The 18,682-nt window shown below is 44.2% G+C and overlaps 1 protein-coding gene across 2 annotated transcripts in view; it reads left to right on the top strand.

Moving 5' to 3' along the window:
- Positions 1-8,084: 8,084 nt before the first annotated feature.
- Positions 8,085-18,682, top strand: part of LOC142776786 (uncharacterized) — a 104,954-nt gene continuing 94,356 nt past the window's right edge. For both annotated transcript variants that reach the window (XM_075881144.1, XM_075881143.1), the window contains exon 1: positions 8,085-8,173. In XM_075881144.1, coding sequence (XP_075737259.1) covers positions 8,103-8,173 — 71 coding nt within the window. In that variant the 5' untranslated portion in view covers positions 8,085-8,102. The remainder of the gene's footprint in view (positions 8,174-18,682) is intronic.

Genomic DNA, 18,682 nt, shown 5'->3' with positions numbered 1-18,682 from the left:
TTCAAAAGTTATTGAGCTCAAAATTTTCAAGGGCACAAATATATCTCACAATAAAAGCAGTTGCAAAAGCAGCGTGTCTGGCTCATCTACGTCGCCACTCTTAAAATAATTTGTCTATACTGTTCACGCAATCAATTTCTCTCTGCGAAAGGACTACATTTGTCGATAGGCTGTCTAGAAGTTTTGATATTTGTTACCGGGCTCATATCTTACAACTGAACTCTCGTGGTGAGGCAAGCTACGGAAGCGCTATCGGATGAAGGTATTCCATAATGGCCCAGTATGTCTCATCTATTTTGCATCAATCCGTTATTTTAATATGACGACATATAGCACTTTTTTTTTCCTTTGTTACTGTATTATTAACTTTTAGAGATCAGCTGCTTCGGTATATGCATGGCGGTGCATCTGCAGTTACAGCTTCGATTTTAGCAGCGAAGCGTCATGCCATCTTGATTTCCACGCAACTTTTTATATACAAATAATTGATGAAAATGTTCCCTGCTCAATACACTTTGTTCACTGGATATCGTACGATGAGCGGCCACAGTTTCCGTGTCAATTTTAGATGCAGAACTGCAAAAAAAGGACGCAAGATCCGTAAATACACTTTGTCCAATGGACATCGTACGATGTGCGGCCACAGTTTCCGTGTCGTTTTTTAGATGCAGAACTGCAAAAAAAGGACGCAAGCTCCGTAACAACAAAACCTTTGATGCTTGAATCTTATAAGGTTAAAAAAAACACAAAAATACAGAATCGACGTTTCAGCGCCCCATATCAAGGTATTCTGTGCCGAAACATCAACTGTTGTTTTGTGTTATTTACGAATGACGACTGTATCTTTTATTGAACTATGATTTTTTCTCGCCAGACGAACGAACTTTGGTCAAACCCTGGACATTAGGAATGTTGTTGAACCCTGGACATTGTGAAGTGACCACAGCGTAAGTTGTTTCTGCCACGCGCTTGAATAAATATTCAAATGCACTTGCTTCGATAGCCTGCTTCCCGTTACTTGCAATCAAGACGTAACATGTTTGCATAGAACTCCCCCCTTTTGGTGCATTCTCTGAGGGCCTTTTTAAGGAGAGGAGCGTTTCGTTGCACTGGGAGTGTGAACAAAAACAATCAACGTTATCATGAACCACCACGTGCTCTATTCTACATCTCAGTCCTCCTGTTCGCTCTGGCAACGCGTACGAATCTTTATTTGGCAACTCTCATGGTTGAGAGAGGGGGCAGAACGAGGCAGAAAGAAAGAAGTTCCTCAGGAGGTAGCGGGCACCCCACGATCCTAACCAGCTGGGCTATGTAGGTATACTGTCAGAGTGAAGCGGAGCTAGCAGCGAGAAAAGGGAGAAAAAATTCGCGAACTAGATTCTTTTTTTTTTTGCGAATCATTCGAAAGGCTGCACGTGAACCTGTGTGAGCCACACGGATCTGGTTCTCAGAATTCACAGCACGTTCTCCCAGCGGGTGAAGCCAGTTGAATGAGTTTCTCGCCATGAAGTACTTTTTTAGTGCCACAAGGACTCAGTGCTCAGAGAGAGCAGCACGCGGCCGTGGCAGGTGAATCCAGCTGCAGGAGCGTATCACGATTTGCGTTTCGCCACCCACAAGGGCCTGGTGCTCAGAGAGAGCGGCATGCGCTTGTGGCGGGTGAAGCCATAGGTAGGAGCGTATCGCCGTTTACGTTTCGCGTCCCACACGGACCCGGTGCTCACAGAGAACAACAATCGCTCGCGGCAGGTTAAGCCAGTTACAGGAGCGTATCGCCATTTACGTTTCGCGGGCCTTACGAACCCAGTGCTCAGATTGAGTGCCACGCGCTTGTGACGGGTGAAGCCACCAGTAGAAGCGTATCGCCGTTTACGTTTCGCGGGCCCCATGGACCCGGTGGACAGAGAGAGCAGCACACACCAGCGGTAGGTGAAGCCATTTGCCGAAGCGTATCACCGTTTACGTTCCGCGGGCCACACGGACCTGGTTCTTAGAGAGAGCAGCACGCACTCGCGGCAGGTCAAGCGAGTCGCCGGAGCGTCTCGCCGTTTACGTTCTGCGGGCCGCACAGAGCCAGTGCTCATAAGTGTGGGTCACTGGGCCCGATACAAGGAAAAGTGGGACACGCTCCTGCGAAGTCCCATTATCGAAGATCAAATCCTGGCCGTCCAACGTGCCCTGGATTGGGCCGGCAGGCTAGACTTGTCGGTTCCGTCGTGTGATTAGCCAGGTGCACGTTTTGTCGCGTTTTGCTGGACCAAATAAAGTTCATTCACTCACTCACTCATGACCTCGTGATGGCGCTCAGCGAATAGGGGTGCTAGCGTTCCTCGATGCGCGTGCCCCCTCGGAGGGTGGAACCACTCTTTGAAGAGGTGAGTGCCACCAGCCCATCAGTGGCTGCCATTCGGCGCCCTCTGTCTCGTCGTGGGAGTGAGCCACGTGCGCGGCATTTGCTTGGGCGAAATGCCCGGATGTTGCGAGCCTCAGAGCACAAATCACTCGCGAAATGGCTACAGGATGTTCATATTTGCGAAAGACCTTAAAAGGTGACTCTTGTGGCTTGTAAAAATCAAGCGCGACATGAGGCAACTTATGCACCATTCGTGTTTGTGCACCGTAAGTTATGCCATTTGAGCATTTTGACAGTTATAAAGTTAAAGCGCTGTCACACGGGCACTTTCAATCGCGATAAAGCTCGATGTGATTGACTCTTTTACGTCGGCTACACAAGGGCGCCAATGACTGCTGAAAATTTTGATTCTGATCGTATCTATTTGCGGTGTCCAATTACCCGGGTGCAACACACGTTCATTCGCATGCTGCGTACATGCGTATTTAACTCGTTGAATCTGGATAACACCAAATGCGTTGTTCTTAATCTTTTGTTTTACAAAAGCTGCAATTGCACGAAGATGTGCGCCTACGTTGTGCGCTTGTTGCTGCCGGCGCCTTCAACTATTTATTTTAGGGGCAAAGCCTCTTACGCCGTGGGTCGTATGTCGCGTGTCGTCGTAGTTGTCGTAGCCAATCGCATTGCATTGCATGTCAATAAAAAACAGTGTCATAGCCTATCCACGAAGGGAATGATGATGAATGGTGCGAAGCGTCCATCAGTGCGTCCGTGCTTCCGTGCGTCCGTCTTTCCGTCCAACCGATGAACGTCCGATCATGCATCCGTCTGTTCGTACGTCCCTGGGTTCGTATGTACGTCCATTCATCTGTCCGTGCATCTGTGCCTCCATCCCTGCATTCGTCCGTGTGTCTGTCCGTCCGTACGTCCGCCCGGGTGCCCATTTTTAGCGCCTACGACATGAAACGCGCTTTAAAGCTTGTATGCGTCAAACAGTTTTTGCACATGCCAGCATGCTCATGTAATAAAAATTATGGCTCACAGCACTTGGTTGACATGATTTCCCGAGGTAAAATAGAGTGTTGTGGAGATTCTGTAGAGGGAATTGATTATGGAGAAATTCTTTTCATCGAAGCGTTGACTTCAATAGAGGCGGCATTTTGCACCATAGAGGTGGATTTTTTGTGTAAGTACTCTTGAAGAAAACGAAGTGTTGGCAGTGCAGGGATGCAATGAAGGACTCGGTGAACCATGAACACGCATATTTAACTGCACGGAAGGAGTATGTTACGATTGGTGAGAACTTGCGTTATCCGAGCGGTGAGGTTATGAGTTTGCTCATATCTTTTGAAGAGGACTTTAAAGGAATCACATCCTGGACAGACAACTTGTTCATCCGGAAGTCCCCTCTCAAAGCTGCAACTGAATAATAAATAAAAAGTGTGAAGTGCAATGGGCAGGCATGCGAGCAACACAGAGTTTCTCTGGAAAAAATGTTGATGTCAATTTATGCACAAGTAAAGTTGCGCATTCACCTGTGCTAGCTAGAAACAACGAGAAACAGCAAAAGTGGAAGCAAGGCATGAGCTGCGGTAAACTTGCAGTCAGTTATATCACTTTTTTTTGCAGTATAATAAAGTTATCACCCATATAAAGCTATGACATTTGAAATTGCCTTATATTAAACGCACTTTCCTTGCTCGTTGTGTTAAAGCCATGCGGCCACTTCATTTTAACAATACTTTAGCAATTCTGAAGGACTCGGGGGTGTGATAAAACGTATTTATTAAAGGGCGAACCTGTGCCCACAACTCAAAGTGACTATGGTCGTAGAACGTGTCAGTCGAACACCAAAGATGTCCACCTTCTTCTTCCTTTTCAAGAGAAGTCCCGAGCGCGTGGCGCACATCAGCCGGGTCCAGCTGGGTGCTCATGCCATCATCGTCATTTCTGCGCAACACTACACGGCGCGCATGTATGTCCCTGTGCGCGCGGTGATGGGCGCCTTGTTTTAATGCAGGCAAGATGTCGCGGCCTAATCCCCCTCCTCATGCGCATCGTGCCGATGCGTCAGGCAAAGAATAGATTGGTGGTAGGCGTCACTGGTTTTCCGATGATGTTTCATAGTAAGGCTTCATCCGGACAACATGTACAACCTCTGTAGGGTTGCGGCATTTTGAGCTCCCGTGTGTAGCAGATCTGACTTGGTACGTTACGTCGCTTACACGATTAACTACTTCGTAAAGCCCGAAGTATCACCTAAGAAGTTTTGCAGAAAGTACACGGTGACGCACTGGGGTCCGTATCCATACTTTGTCACCTGGTTGATAATGCGCTTCGGTACGACGCTCATTGTACCGGTAGAAGTCGATACGCTGTTGGCGGCGTTTTCTGTATCTCGCCATCTGTCGTGCTGCCTCGGCTTTTTGCAAGAAGTCGTCTAGGTCGGGTGGATTTCTGCTTTCATCTTTCAGTGGTAACATTGTATCCAGTGCAAAGGTGACTGTTTGGCCGAATAAAAGTTCATGTGGTGTCACCCGCGTTGTTTCTCTAATGCCTCTATAGTATGCGAACGTGATGTAGGGCTATATTTCATCCCACAGTTTATGTTCGGCGTTGACATACATTGAAAGCATTTCAGTCAGAGTTCTGTTCAGGCACTCCGTTAGGCCATTTGTTTGAGGATGGTATGCCGTAGTTCTTCTCTGGTCTGTATGGGTCATTCGCGTCAGACATTTGATTAGGTCTGCGGTGAAAGCTGTGCCACGATCTGTAATTACGACGCTGGGTGCACCATGTCTGAGGACTATGTTGTTGATGAAGAACTAGGTAACTTCAAGGGCAGTTGCACTGTACAGCGAGTCAGTCCCAGCGTAACGAGTGAGATAGTCCGTGGCCACGACTATCCACTTCTTGCGTGTGGTCGATGTCGGAAACGAGCCTAGGAGATTTATACCGACTTCTTAAAATGGGGCATCCGGCAGTTCTATTGGCTGGAGGAGGCCTGCAGGTTTCACGGATGTAGTTTTGCGTCTTTGACACTGACGGAAAGTTTTACCATAGTGCTGAAGTGATGCTAACAGTTTTGGCCAGTAGTATTTTAGATGAATTCTGGCGAATGTACGGCTGAGACTCATATGTCCAGATGTTGGCTCATCATGACATGCGTGCAGAATCTCATTTGGTAAAGGTGCAGGTACAACGAGTAAAAACTTGTCACCATGTGGCTCGAAGTTCCTCTTGTAAAGGACCCCTTCTCGAAGACGGAGCGAAGGGAGCCCTCTGGTTAAAGTGCGCAGTACTTTAACGCCCCGCGCACTTTATCCGAACTACAAATACAAATACAAACTATACAAGCTACAGTATACAAACTCTGCATGCAGCCGCGCAACACTCGTTGGCTGGCCATCGCAGCTGCAGGCGGCTTGCGGAGAAGGCATCGTGATTGCGGACTCCGTAGCAGACGACGCGGTTGTCTCCACTCTTCATAGAGTTTCATACAATAATACCTGGAAAAGAATGTGGCGCTGCCATTGCATTTCCTCACAGGAATTATGGGAAGAACAGGCTTCGGATTGAATCGTGCTTGCCAGTGAACTGTCTACGGGTCTCTTTCTGCAGTTTCAGTTTTGTTCTTCGTGTAGACTGGGTAGTGGGGTAAGTGCAAAAGACTGAAGCTGCGCCTGTGTTGTTCAAAGATACTCGAAACGGCTAGGTCTCTCAATTTACTGCAACGCTAGTGCTGTATAAGTTGTGTTGGACAGTTTAAAGGAAGCATCGTCTATTCACCGCTGCGCATAGATGTAGCGTCCTATGCCAGTGCAGAATATTACATCGAGTTCACGTTCGTTGTTAGTGCTTCTTGCGAAAACTCGTTGAAATAAACTGCAAGGCGACGCGAAGTAGACGCACCCCCACGCTCTTCTGGCTCAACGTCAACCTAAAATCAGAGGTGCGTTGGGGGCAGACCACTTGAACCGACACACCTGGCATCGCAGCTGATGAAAAGTTAAGTGTTTCTCAATTAATACTGTGCTGTTATTACCATAAATAAATACTGCGTACTTTCGAGGGCAAAACAAAAATGTTTGTTTTGAATAGTTCTAAAGAATGTTTCATTGCATCTTGATGTCAAATCTGGGATGCAATGGCAGAGCAATGCATACCCTGGTGATTAAATTTGTCAAAATCTCACTTCTATCGCCTAGTCGCAAAAACCTTTTGCAATAATGTTGCAAAAATGAAGCAAGTTTCAATTAGACATAACTTCATATCACTTTGTTTTACACTTCGCAAACAAGCGTCAAGTCTTAAGAACGTAATCCATCTAGAGCAGATCCGAAGCCTGTACTTCCCATAATTCCCATGGGGGTACAAGCGCCGCTGAAGGAGCCCGCGTAGACACTAGCCCCAGATTCCCCTCTAGCTGTTATTTTATGAAACTTTATGACACCTTCTAAAGCGGCAAATGGGGGCGCGCGCATCGAGGAACCCTAAGAAGCGCTGAACTCCTGCAGATGGAGTGAGCGGTGCTTGGAAAGCAGAGGCGGAACTCTGTTACCAAAGGGCAGCATAGCGCTGCGGCGTGGGAGTACACCGCGAAAGGCCCTCACTCCTCTTACGCATTCACGCGCCGCTTTGTACATTCTCCGAGTTCTAGTGCCTCCACTCGAAACAACCTAAAATAAATTACATTAGTCTTCATAATTTCCCATTTTCTCGGTTTGTAAGCTTGCGCGGCGTAGTAGCAAACTTCGCCATTTCTCATTTTATGTTTATCGTGTGCCGCCGTATACAGCCGAATATTTCGTCTGTTGCGTGTAGCAGGAACGTCGCTAGAGCTTACGCAGTTTCTGTTGTCTTCGCACCTGTCTGTGTCGAAGATCGGTGAATGTGGCGGTAAGAAGACAATATTGACTGAATCCTAATTTTGTTATCACCGTGTATTCATTGTTCTTCATTTGAACACTGTTCCACCTTCCTGTTTATTTATTTCTCTCTGAACAATTGCCCATTGCTATTACCTAATGAACTCCCCGCTATTTTTGGACAGCCAGAGAGCTTGCTCCAGAACTAGAGGAGTAGATAATGTATTCCGTTGTCGTGTATTATTATATGCCTTGTTAGTGAACGTAAGGTTAACCTGCATGGTACAAGTGGCATTGCCCAATTTGAGAGAATTTTTAGCTAATACATAGATTTGTCAGATGTCGCCAATGGGGTGTCCACAGAGATGTTAGGAACAGCGTGTACACGATAGGCGGTCAATATCATGCGCGCGTTTTGTGCAATTTCCTGCACCTGATGGTCAACTGGCAGTTGGCAGACGACGAAGACGAAGAAACGTGTGGGCACCACGTTAACAGATACCCCCCCCCCCCCAAAAAAAACGGGTCGAAAAGTAACTTTCAATTCTGGATAAATTCGTGACATACCAAATTAATCGGGTTTGGCAAAACCAGCTGTCTGGTCGGCTCCTAAAATCAAGTTGTAGCTATTAGTGTCTACTTTGTTGTTGATTCTTTTTTCTCACTATCTACATCTTTGGTTTCTTTCTCTTTTTTTAACATACTGTCTTCACTATACAACTCCCAAACCCCCCCCCCTTTTTTTTTTCGTTGTAAGCAATAATGCAGTTATCGTCCATATGAGACTATATGTTCTCTTGGCCAATCCCCCAGAGTGGGTATGAGCCATGGATTAGAGGATACAAACAAACAAACAAACAAACAAACAAGCAGCAGCCATGGAGGACGACCACGTCGAACACCGCTGCGGCAAGAAACCCGATAAGAAGAGGTTCAGTCGGCCCGTCAGGTCAGTGTGTTTTTTGTTCGTAATAACTGCATGGCATGAAGGGGATCAAAAAACGCCCGGCCTCCACACAGTCACTGCGAAAGCTAGAAGAGCGGCCTTTCAAAGCCTTTAACAACACTCATTGGGTAACTACTGCAAGCACACTTGCTTGATACCTACTAGGGTATAATATTATAATTATTGCTTTAGTAGGCCGGCATTCGCTATGGTATTCTCGTCATTCTTCTGAGAAGCGTCGTATCCACTGAACATTTACGAGAAATTTCGCGACAATTGTTCATGCAGTGGCTGACGACGATGAGAAACTATACCTGAAGTGGGTATGCACCACAGTTTTTAGGTGATCAAAAACAAGCTTTTTTAATAGATTGGGACATTGGATGACTCATTCGGTACGCTATTCGCATTGTGCGACGACTGGTGGTTCTTTCACTCTTTTAAAACTCTCTGCAAGTCATATTAACGCTATGACTTTGGCGACATCAAGCCTGCCTAAGGCAGTTTTGCCAGCAAGTCCCAAGCACCGGTGTGGTTCAGTGGTGGAATACTGGTCTCGCACCTGGCGCATTCGCATTGGAGCCACAAAGTGTCATTGGTGCTAGCTTTTTTTTTCTTCCTTTAATCCCACGCGATATGGTTATGGTCACTGGTGGCGGCGGCGGCGGCGGACAACTGCGCATGAACCGAGTTGTGATTTCATAACATATTTCGCTGTAAAATGCAGAAAGCAAGCGGAGAACCTCACGACCACGTGACGGAGAATATTGTCACTGCTATGGCATTTGTTTTTATTTTATTTTGGTCCAAGAAAGATAGCCGCGTTTTGGTCTTGACTCAGACTGTATTTCCTGTAACAACATATGAATCGAGCCAATGGTATGATCTAAAAGAGTGTGTGTTAATTATGCAATCTTCACTCTAACCACAGAATCGCTCTTCTTTTCCATCTTTTTTTTTTGTGATTCATCGTAGAAAGCCCTCAGTATAAGGCCACTACAGCGATTATTTTACAATATCGATAAATAATGACTTTTCTATGGTCCCGAAATGCTCCTGTCGAGTGCCTGATAGTAGAAATGTCTTGCGATTTCGAGTGAAGTAATGAATGAGTCACATAATACGAGATTAGCGGTTTTTTTATCGAGCGGCGTACACAGGGACGTAAACCATAAATCATGCAAAGTGACGCAACAAGCACGGAGGACGAAAGCTGGAAGAGCAAATGCTCAGCGGAAACATGATCGCACTGCACCATTTGTGTCGTGACTCTAGCTGAAAATGACCTTTAGTATTGCTTGTTTAGAGTTCGGAGACTGGTTTATACCAAGTTTTTTCGAGGTGCAGTAATCAGCGCATCCAGCAAAAGACGGCTCTTACTTCTCCGATACTATTCGCCAATCCTGTCGCCGCACTATTGGGCGCTTCTGTACACCAACCTATATGCACTCTCCCTCTGTAGGAGTGTTTCAGTTTGCCGATAAACTAGGCGTTAGCGTTCCACTTCATTACACTAGGCTTGAGCTTGAGAGGCCTCCAGAGGTGATGCCATCAGATGGCGCAGGATAAGTCGGGCAAGCACATAACGTAAACAAATGTATTCTGCTTCATTACTTATCTAAACTTTCAGTAGCCACATGTTTCCTAATGCGCAGAGTTTCAAGATTTCTAACGTCAGGGACACCGGCGAAGCCCTGCCGTTTACGTTTTGGTGCAACAGTGATTGTGGTGGTCAGCTGCTGACCCGAAGGTCGCGAGTATGATCCCGCCCGTGGCATTCGCATTTTGGTGAAGGTTAATTACAGAGCCTGAGTACTGTGCGATTTCAATGCACGTTGAAGAACGCCAGATGGTCGAAATTTCCGTAGTTATGTGCCATGGTTTTAGGCCAGCAAACCTATGATTTTCGAGCCAAACACATACGATCATTGCTTGCCTACTCAATACGTTCGACAGTACCGGCACTTTGAACGTCACGCGCAGTGGGGCCAGTGGAAAGCCAAGCCGAGGAACCAAAAATTTAGATTTATGGGTTTTCTACGGTTTTCCCAAGTCCACTATTTCGGATAAATAACGAAAGTCGAAAAACTCCGATTGGTATGTTCGTATGTTTCTCCTTCGTTACATAAGCGTGCCCAGTCATATCGATCGATTTTGTTTTCTAGTGAATGTTGATTATGTTTTTGTGCATTTCTCTCGCAATAGCCGCGAGAGACCATTTTTATTTTATGAAGTTTCTTTGTGGCTCAAAATGAGTACACGTTCGCTAAATCATTATCACTTTAAGACAGCTGTGTTTATATATTTGTGAACTTATAATTTTCTTTATTCCTGTTATCAGTCTGGATTATTATGTACCAGTGTGCTCTGTACAGCAAATTCTTGTTGGTGTGTTTATGCTTTTGCTGCCAGGGTGACACGACCTAGTCAGGCGTTTATTTAGCCTTTGGTCGTGTCTCCAAAGGCAAAGTGTAATGATTATGTTTTGAATAAATAAAATAAAAATATGAAATTGTCAAAAGAAACTTCAGTGACATCTATTGACCTAAATAAATTGCCGTAGTCTGTCTTTAGGGTGCTGTAGCACCTATTCAGTGCTATTCTACGCTTTCGCATATAGAGTGGAGCATTCCAGGGTGTGCAAACTACGCAGATGGCGTCTATAACATTGTAATCAGCTCGTTTGATAACATTTTTGTAGTTTCAATGTCATCTTTAACACAATCTTGGTTGGCATTCTTTCGGCTAAACACTAAATGAAGACGTTTTTAACGTTTGCGTGTAGGGAACGGTGTTCTTAGGAACGGCGTGCCTGGAACTATAGTTTCTTTTGGGAGGAACGTGGGAACGCCACCGTTTTAATTAGGATCGCGGAACTGTAAAGGTAACTAGTTACACATCTAGGAATGAATGCCAGGGGAAACGGTATTTCTTGGGTAAACATTCCATGGCTTTGAACAGGCGCGCGCACACACAGTACGTCATGCAGAACCGGGTTGATGGGTGATTGCGTCAGGCTCAAATATATATCGCTTCTCTGTTGCTTCACTATGATGCATCTTGGTTTTCGCTTCAAGGCGTCCACCAAAGGCCCACGAAACCATGATATATGATGTACCATGATCAATTATTGCTCTGATTTTCGCAACCATCAAAGGTGACACAACAATACCTGCTACAGTCGATGTCAATGCGAAGCTGCCATGTGCGCAGAAAGAGCAAATCCACTGTTTTCTCTGCATGTTTAGCGACTGTTTCGCGTCTACATTCAAAATAAAGCAAACATCGACGTGCAGCCCCGCATTGTAACAAACCCTATTTAACGACTCATACGTCAGCACGCCTTCTGGGTGTCACAAAAGGAACAAGAGGCCATACGCTTATCAAGTGAGGCCGATGCTAGACGACGACGTAATACAGCCCTCGACCACTCCGTGGTCGTCCCCCATCGTACCGGCAAATGAGAAGGATGGCACCCTTAGATTTTGTGTCGTTTGCCATAAACTCAAAAGGGTAAAAAAGAAAGACGTTTATTCTCATGGACGCAAGGACGACACACTAGACCGCCTGCAACACTCTTGATATTTCTTCTCCATGGATTAACGCAGCGGCTATTGGCAGATCGAAGTTGATGAACATGACCGCAAAAAAAGCATGGCTAATTCCTGATGGGCTGTACGAATTCAAAACGCTACCATTCAGCCTGTGCTCTGCTCCTGCGACGTTCCATAGGATGACGGATACAGTGCTATCAGTTCTTGGGTGAAAAGCGTGTCTTCTTGCTTAGATGACCTCATTGTCTTTTTAGAAACGTTTGAGCAGCACAAGCACTGGCTTTGATGTGCCTTTGTGGCGATTCGAACCGCAGGCCTATCGCTGAAAGCAGAAACAATTCATTTCGATTATGACGAACTAATGTTCTTTCGCCACCTTGTTAGCCATGATGGTATTCAGGCGGACCAACACAAGTTTATTCAAGTTTATTCAAGTTTACTCATTATTATTGCATGTACAATGAATGGGTTACATGATACATACAACATCAGGAGGTCACAAAGTACGGGACTCTCAGTGGGACCTCGAATTAGTGGCGTGCATAAAAACTAACGGCAGCAAAAAGAGCGACCAAATATATAAATATATATATATATATATATATATATATATATATATATATATATATATATATAATAAGTTCACGTGCTACGTGTCGCCAAAACATGCGCATAAGAGTGTTTTCACACTCGTCGTTTGGCTTATAGATGGCGCTGACTGTCACTCCTACTTCTAAATTCGCATATAAACACAAAAAAGTGGATTATTCAAAGGTCGTGGGTTCGATTCCTGCTCACGGCTGGTTATTTTTTCATCCATTTTTCTTTCTTCTTAATTACATTCCATTGGTTCTAATAACTTCCCCTGTGCATTCCTTGGCATTACTGTCTGTTAGATCTGATTCGTATTGTGTTAAAACACGGAAAAACGAGCCCTTAGGTATTCACTTATTACCCTTATTTCATTTGAACGAGGGTCTCGTACTGGCAGGCTTGGTGTGTTTAGGTTGTATAAGAGAGACAATTAATCAGCTGCCCGCTCATAATAGGTTCACGTGCTACGTGACGCCAAACATGCGCATAAAAGAGTGTTTTCACACTCGTTGCTTGGCTTATAGATGGCGCTGACTGTCACTCCTACTTCTAAATTCACATATAAACCCAAAAAAACTGGATGGAGCGAAGGCCGCTGTGGTAGCTCAGTGGTTCGAGCATCGTACGCGTTATTCGAAGGTCGTAGGTTCGATTCCTGCTCACGGCTGGTTATTTTTTCATCCACTTTTCTTTCTTCTTACTTACAATCCATTGGTTCTAATAACTTCCCCTGTACATTCCTTGGCATTACTGTCTGTTAGATCTCATTCATATTCTGTTAAAACACGGAAAAACGAGCCCTTAGGTATACACTTCTTTCCTTTATATATATATATATATATATATATATATATATATATATATATATATATATATATATAGGCGCTAGCTCTGTGCCAGAGAGAAAAGACGACGAAGTTCGTGTGTCGCGCTCTCGGCCTCCTGTTTTCTGGGCTGCAGCTGTGTTGCTTGCCCTGGCGAGTTTCTTGCTGAAACTCCTCCGAAGAACGCGCTTGTTACATTATATATATATATATATATATATATATATATATATATATATATCATCTTGACTACGTCCACTGCAGGACAAAGGCCTCTCCCATGTTCCGCCAGTTAACCCGGTCCTGCGCTTGCTGCTGCCAATTTATACCCGCAAACTTCTTAATCTCGTCTGCCCACCTAACCTTCTGTCTCCCCCTAACCCGCTTCCCTTCTCAGGGAATCCAGTCAGTTACCCTTAATGACCAGCGCTTATCCTGTCTACGCACTACATGCCCTGCCCCTGTCCATTTCTTCTTCTTGATTTCAGCTATAATATCCTTAACCCCCGTTTGTTCCCTAATCCACTCTGCTCTCTTCATGTCTCTTAAGGTTACACCTACCATTTTTCTTTCCATTGCTCGCTGCGTCTTCCTCAATTTAAGCTGAACCCTCTTTGTAAATCTCCAGGTTTCTGCTCCGTAGCTAAGTACCGGCAAGATACAGCTGTTATATACCTTCCTCTTGAGGGATAGTGGCAATCTACCTGTCATAATTTGAGAGTGCTTGCCGAATGTGCTCCACCCCATTCTTATTCTTCTAGTTACTTCAATCTCGTGGTTCGGCTCTGCGGTTATTACCTGCCCTAAGTAGACATAGTCTATATATATATATATATATATATATATATATATATATATATATATATATATATATATGATTCAAAAAAGAAATTCTGTGGGTCCGGTGCAAATATAATTAAGAATGAAGGAGCACACTTACGAAAATTTGATAATTGTTTACTCTACGTTTCGGCCGTGGCACGGCCTTCGTCAGGATAATCCTGACGAAGGCCGTGCCACGGCCGAAACGTAGAGTAAACAATTATCAAATTTTCGTAAGTGTGCTCCTTCATTCTTAATTATATATATATATATATATATGAAGGTATGGGATATGGCACAACGGGAGCGTTGTCAACAAGGATAAATATATTTATTTCCCAACAGTTTCGGGAGGGGACCTCCCTTCATCAGGGGATGAGTTATACTGACATGAGCTTCCAAACTTCCTTGCTGCCGCGTCCCTCTCGCCTTGAAAGACGTTTGCGAGAGTGAGAGGGAACTGGAAGAAGAAAAAAAAGGGAGAAAAAAGACGAAAAAAGAAAGAAAAGAAAGAAAGTAAAAAAGAGGAAGAACTACTGTCAACACTGAGAACGAAGCCAACTGTCCGTCTACATCCACCTACGGTTCATATCACGTGCTGTTCAGTTCTTGGCGTGTGTCGGGCCACCCAAGATTGTCGCCGCGGTGCCGGGAGGGTCCGGGACGGCGTGCCTAAAGAAAGGGGTTTCCCCGTAATTGGTCGTTCGGCGGGCGGCGGGCGGTGTGTGTAAAGGAAAGGTTTCTCGTTAATGGGTCGGTCGGCTATTTACCTTTAATCTTCGTCCGTTTCCCTTCAACGGTCATGAAGTGGTAGGCGAACGTAAACACTTTGTATGTGCATGTAAAAAAAAAAGGAGAGGGACAGTGTACACGTACGAGTCAGTCAGAAAAAAGCATGGTCTCCAGCTATCAATCTTTGTCACCAATTTTCTCCTGGCTTACTTCTCGGAGGCAGTTGAGTTTTCCGGGGTCCTCGTTGATACCGGCTACTAATGTACGAAATTTGAAATTTGAATATTTATATATAAATTTGAATATATATATATATATATATATATATATATATATATATATATATATATATATATATATATATATATATATATATATATATATATATATATATATATATATATATATATATATATATATACCAAAAACAATAGTGATGCTGGGTCCGGGAAAGATTATTCGTATAGGAAAGAAGACGCACGTACGAAGTTGTCTTAATAAATAACTTAATAATATATATATTAATTATTATTATTGAATAACTTATTAAATATAAAATAACTTCATACGTGCTTCTTCTTACCTTTCTTTCCTATACGAATATATATATATATATATATATATATATATATATATATATATATATATATATATATATATATATATATATATATATATATATATATATATATATATATATATATATATATATATATATATTGATGAAAATGAATTTTTTATGGATGAACAAAAGCTTCCTTTAACAATATGTTTTCATGTTGTGTTTAAAAGATTTAGTATGAAGAGGCATATGAATACCATAGAAGCGAACTGTTACTCTGCCATAGTTCGATCCTATTTTCAGTAAAATAAAGTTTCTTGCTCTGAAAACCTGGCGTTATTGTTATTGACAAGGATAAAGTGAGGAATACTATCTAATAATATTTCATGATAAATAAGATGATATGTGATGAGGGATAATCTTTGATAAAACAACTCTTGAACTGGTAGAATGCCCAGGTGTTACCAGATGAGTATGGAATGGAAACGGAATGAGATATATGGCATTAGAATTATCGCCTTGTTTTGAAGGCGCTGAAGCGGTTAGAGATGAATGGCGTTATGATGATAGGCAGTATGATAAATGGCTGTTAATATAAGCATGATAAAGCGAGAAAAAATGGGAGGTTCAAAAAATGAACGTGCTTTAATGATATTGCGGATACTAAAAGAAACATTTTTGGTGAGCGAGTTGGCACAAATATTATATTTAAAGTGTTTATCCAGAGTAGTACCAAGAAAATTATTATCAGATGCCGGTATATCAAGAATATTCAATGAGAGATGGATGGAAGAAGTAATGACGATTTGGGAGCCATGAAAAAGCACAAAAGTTGTTTTGTGCTTGGCTGTTATTAATTTCCCACCACCTGCGAACAAACTAGATGTGCGTCGACTTTTGGGCCTTTTTGCATACTACATCCGTTTTGTGCAAAATGTTGCTAATGTAGCCCCACCTCCCTCTCGTCCAGCAAGATAAGACGTTGCCTTCGTGTGGGGCCCTGAGCAAATACACACTTTTCCCGTGCTTAAACAGCGCCTCCAAACTGAGCCCGTACTTGAACAGTGCGATAAACATGCCGACACTCAGATACACACAAACGCCAAAAACATTGGTCAAAATAGTGCATTCTTAGTCCAGTGGCAGGATGACATCGAATGTCCAATTTCTGATGCTAGCTGGATTTTGCTTATGCTAGCTGGATAGTGACTGCAAAGGCGTGCCTAGCTCTTGTCTGAGCGATAGGTAAATTCAGACTGTACCTGTATGGCCGCCAGTTCAGAGTTGTTACCGATCATCTTGCCATCTGCTGGTTGGCGAATCTTAGAGATCTTCCAGACGTCTGGCCAGGTAGAGCTTATACCTTCAAGAATTCAACTTTACAGTTCTGCAAGTTTAGCCGGAGGCAGACTAACGTGACTGCCTTTCGAGCTCCCCTTGCAAAGGCGTTAGGTGTTAGGTGATCGTTTTCAATGCGATATCAGTGCATCTGAGTTGGCTGAACATCTCATAATCAGAAAAGCGATTTCGAGCTTCGAAAATTCATGAACTATCTTGAAGGCCACAGTTTGCATCCGCCACCAGCATTTTCACGATCGCAATCATCGTTCTTTGTTCGCAGCAATATCCTGTGTATAAAGAACGTGTGACAACCTGCAATTGAACACCTCATCATCATCCCATCAGTGTTACGAGTGGATGTCTTGTCTGTCTGTCACGATAAGTCTTCGTCCGGCCCCTTGTGATTGACGCGTACTTTGGCCCGGATTTGCCAAAACTACTACCGGCCAAAGGTCCATCGGGACGTGAACCATTATTTAAACGTGTCGCGAATACCAGCGCTGCAAGGCACCACCTCAGTGCCCACCCACTTTTCCGAAGCCCGTTGCCCTTCCAGCCCAACCGTTTCAACAAATTGGCATGGACATGCTCGGACCTTTCACCAAGTCTCATGATGGAATACGCTACATTTTAGTTCCTGATTATACGACGCGATACTAAGCAACGAAGGCACTACAACGTGACAGCGCCAGTGATATTGCCCACTTTCTCAATCAGAACCCCATCCTGGGTTGTGCAGTACCAGCAGTTGTCATAACTGATCGTGGAACAGGTCTTACCGCCCGGATGATACAAGGCGTCATGCAGCTTAGCGGAACCGTTTATCGAAAAACTACTGCATACCATTCACAAAGGAATAGCTTTACAGAGAAACTCAAGAAGACGGCCGTCAACAAGCTATTCTTTCTCGTTTACCAAGACCACAAAAACTGGGGCTGACATTCTTCCCTACACACGTTCGCTTATAACACCGCCGTGCAAGAAACTACTCCGTTCACACCTTGCGGGTTGTTTCGCCGCAGAGAGATAACTATAGCGCTGGATGTCAAGCTCTTATCCGGAAGGCATCGTATCAGTGTTGTTATGAACTCACTACGTGCCGGGCAGCTCTCTCACGCCCACCTTTCTGGTGTTCCTCCAAGAGAAATTGACGCGGCCGTCACGGAAACCAGAAGTGTCCATCAGACACGCTGGACGCGTCTCTAGAAGACGCTGCGCGCGTCCAACAGTGGGTGGTGTTCTCCTCCTCGAGCGTCTCGACACCTATAAAAGGCCGTCGCATCAAGTGTCGGGGGCTCCCTCGTCCACGTTATGTACATACGTTGTAAATATACACGCTATTTTCCTTCTGGCGGCATTTTGCTTGCCACTGTCTGGATCCTTCCTGCCCAATCCGTTGGCCCTTGCGACACGCTACCCAAGAAACCTGTGGGGCCCTATTTTCTTCGTAACAACTGGTAGCAGCAGTGCGATGGCAGTGGGCCTTGCAACTTGAACATGCTGAAACCTGGACAACGCAACAGAACCTATTACTGCATTGACGTGAGTGTTAGACTTTTTTCCCTCAAGATTTGCCAAGCTTTTAAAGGTAGATTTGAAGCTTGAAACTGGTAGGTTATCTGTATCAAACTTTAGCGTTTTTTGCGTAATTTTTTTTAGTGTTATTGATGGAGAATAGATAGGGAGAAGAGTTTGATGTCTGAGCTTGTGGTTATGGACCTAAATTCGCTACGCAAGCCTGTTGTGTTTTGCTTTGTGTGGAATTGAGGGAGGACGTGGAGAACGCCGCACGGAAGCCGCACATCATTCAGGCGTTACTTGCCTTATGATTATATGATTGAGAGCTTCACCATTCTTGGTAGATTATTAAAGAGCTCCATGCAAACGTAGAAAAGCGCTAAGCTGAAGCTAAAAAGCGTGAGGCAAATAATAAAAAAGGGCGTGCTGAGGAAAAAGGAAAGCATGCTGATGAATTAAAAGGACCATTGCTTCTTTCCGAATTAAAGCGGCTTGAGCTCCAGATTATGCTGAGGAGGCATGTGGGTGTTCAATGTACAAAAGCGAAGCCACTAGTGGTGATGCG

The sequence above is a fragment of the Rhipicephalus microplus genome, chromosome X, assembly GCF_043290135.1.
Source record: "Rhipicephalus microplus isolate Deutch F79 chromosome X, USDA_Rmic, whole genome shotgun sequence".
Classification (NCBI taxonomy): Eukaryota; Metazoa; Arthropoda; class Arachnida; order Ixodida; family Ixodidae; genus Rhipicephalus; species Rhipicephalus microplus.
This window is presented reverse-complemented; position numbering and strand designations above follow the sequence as displayed.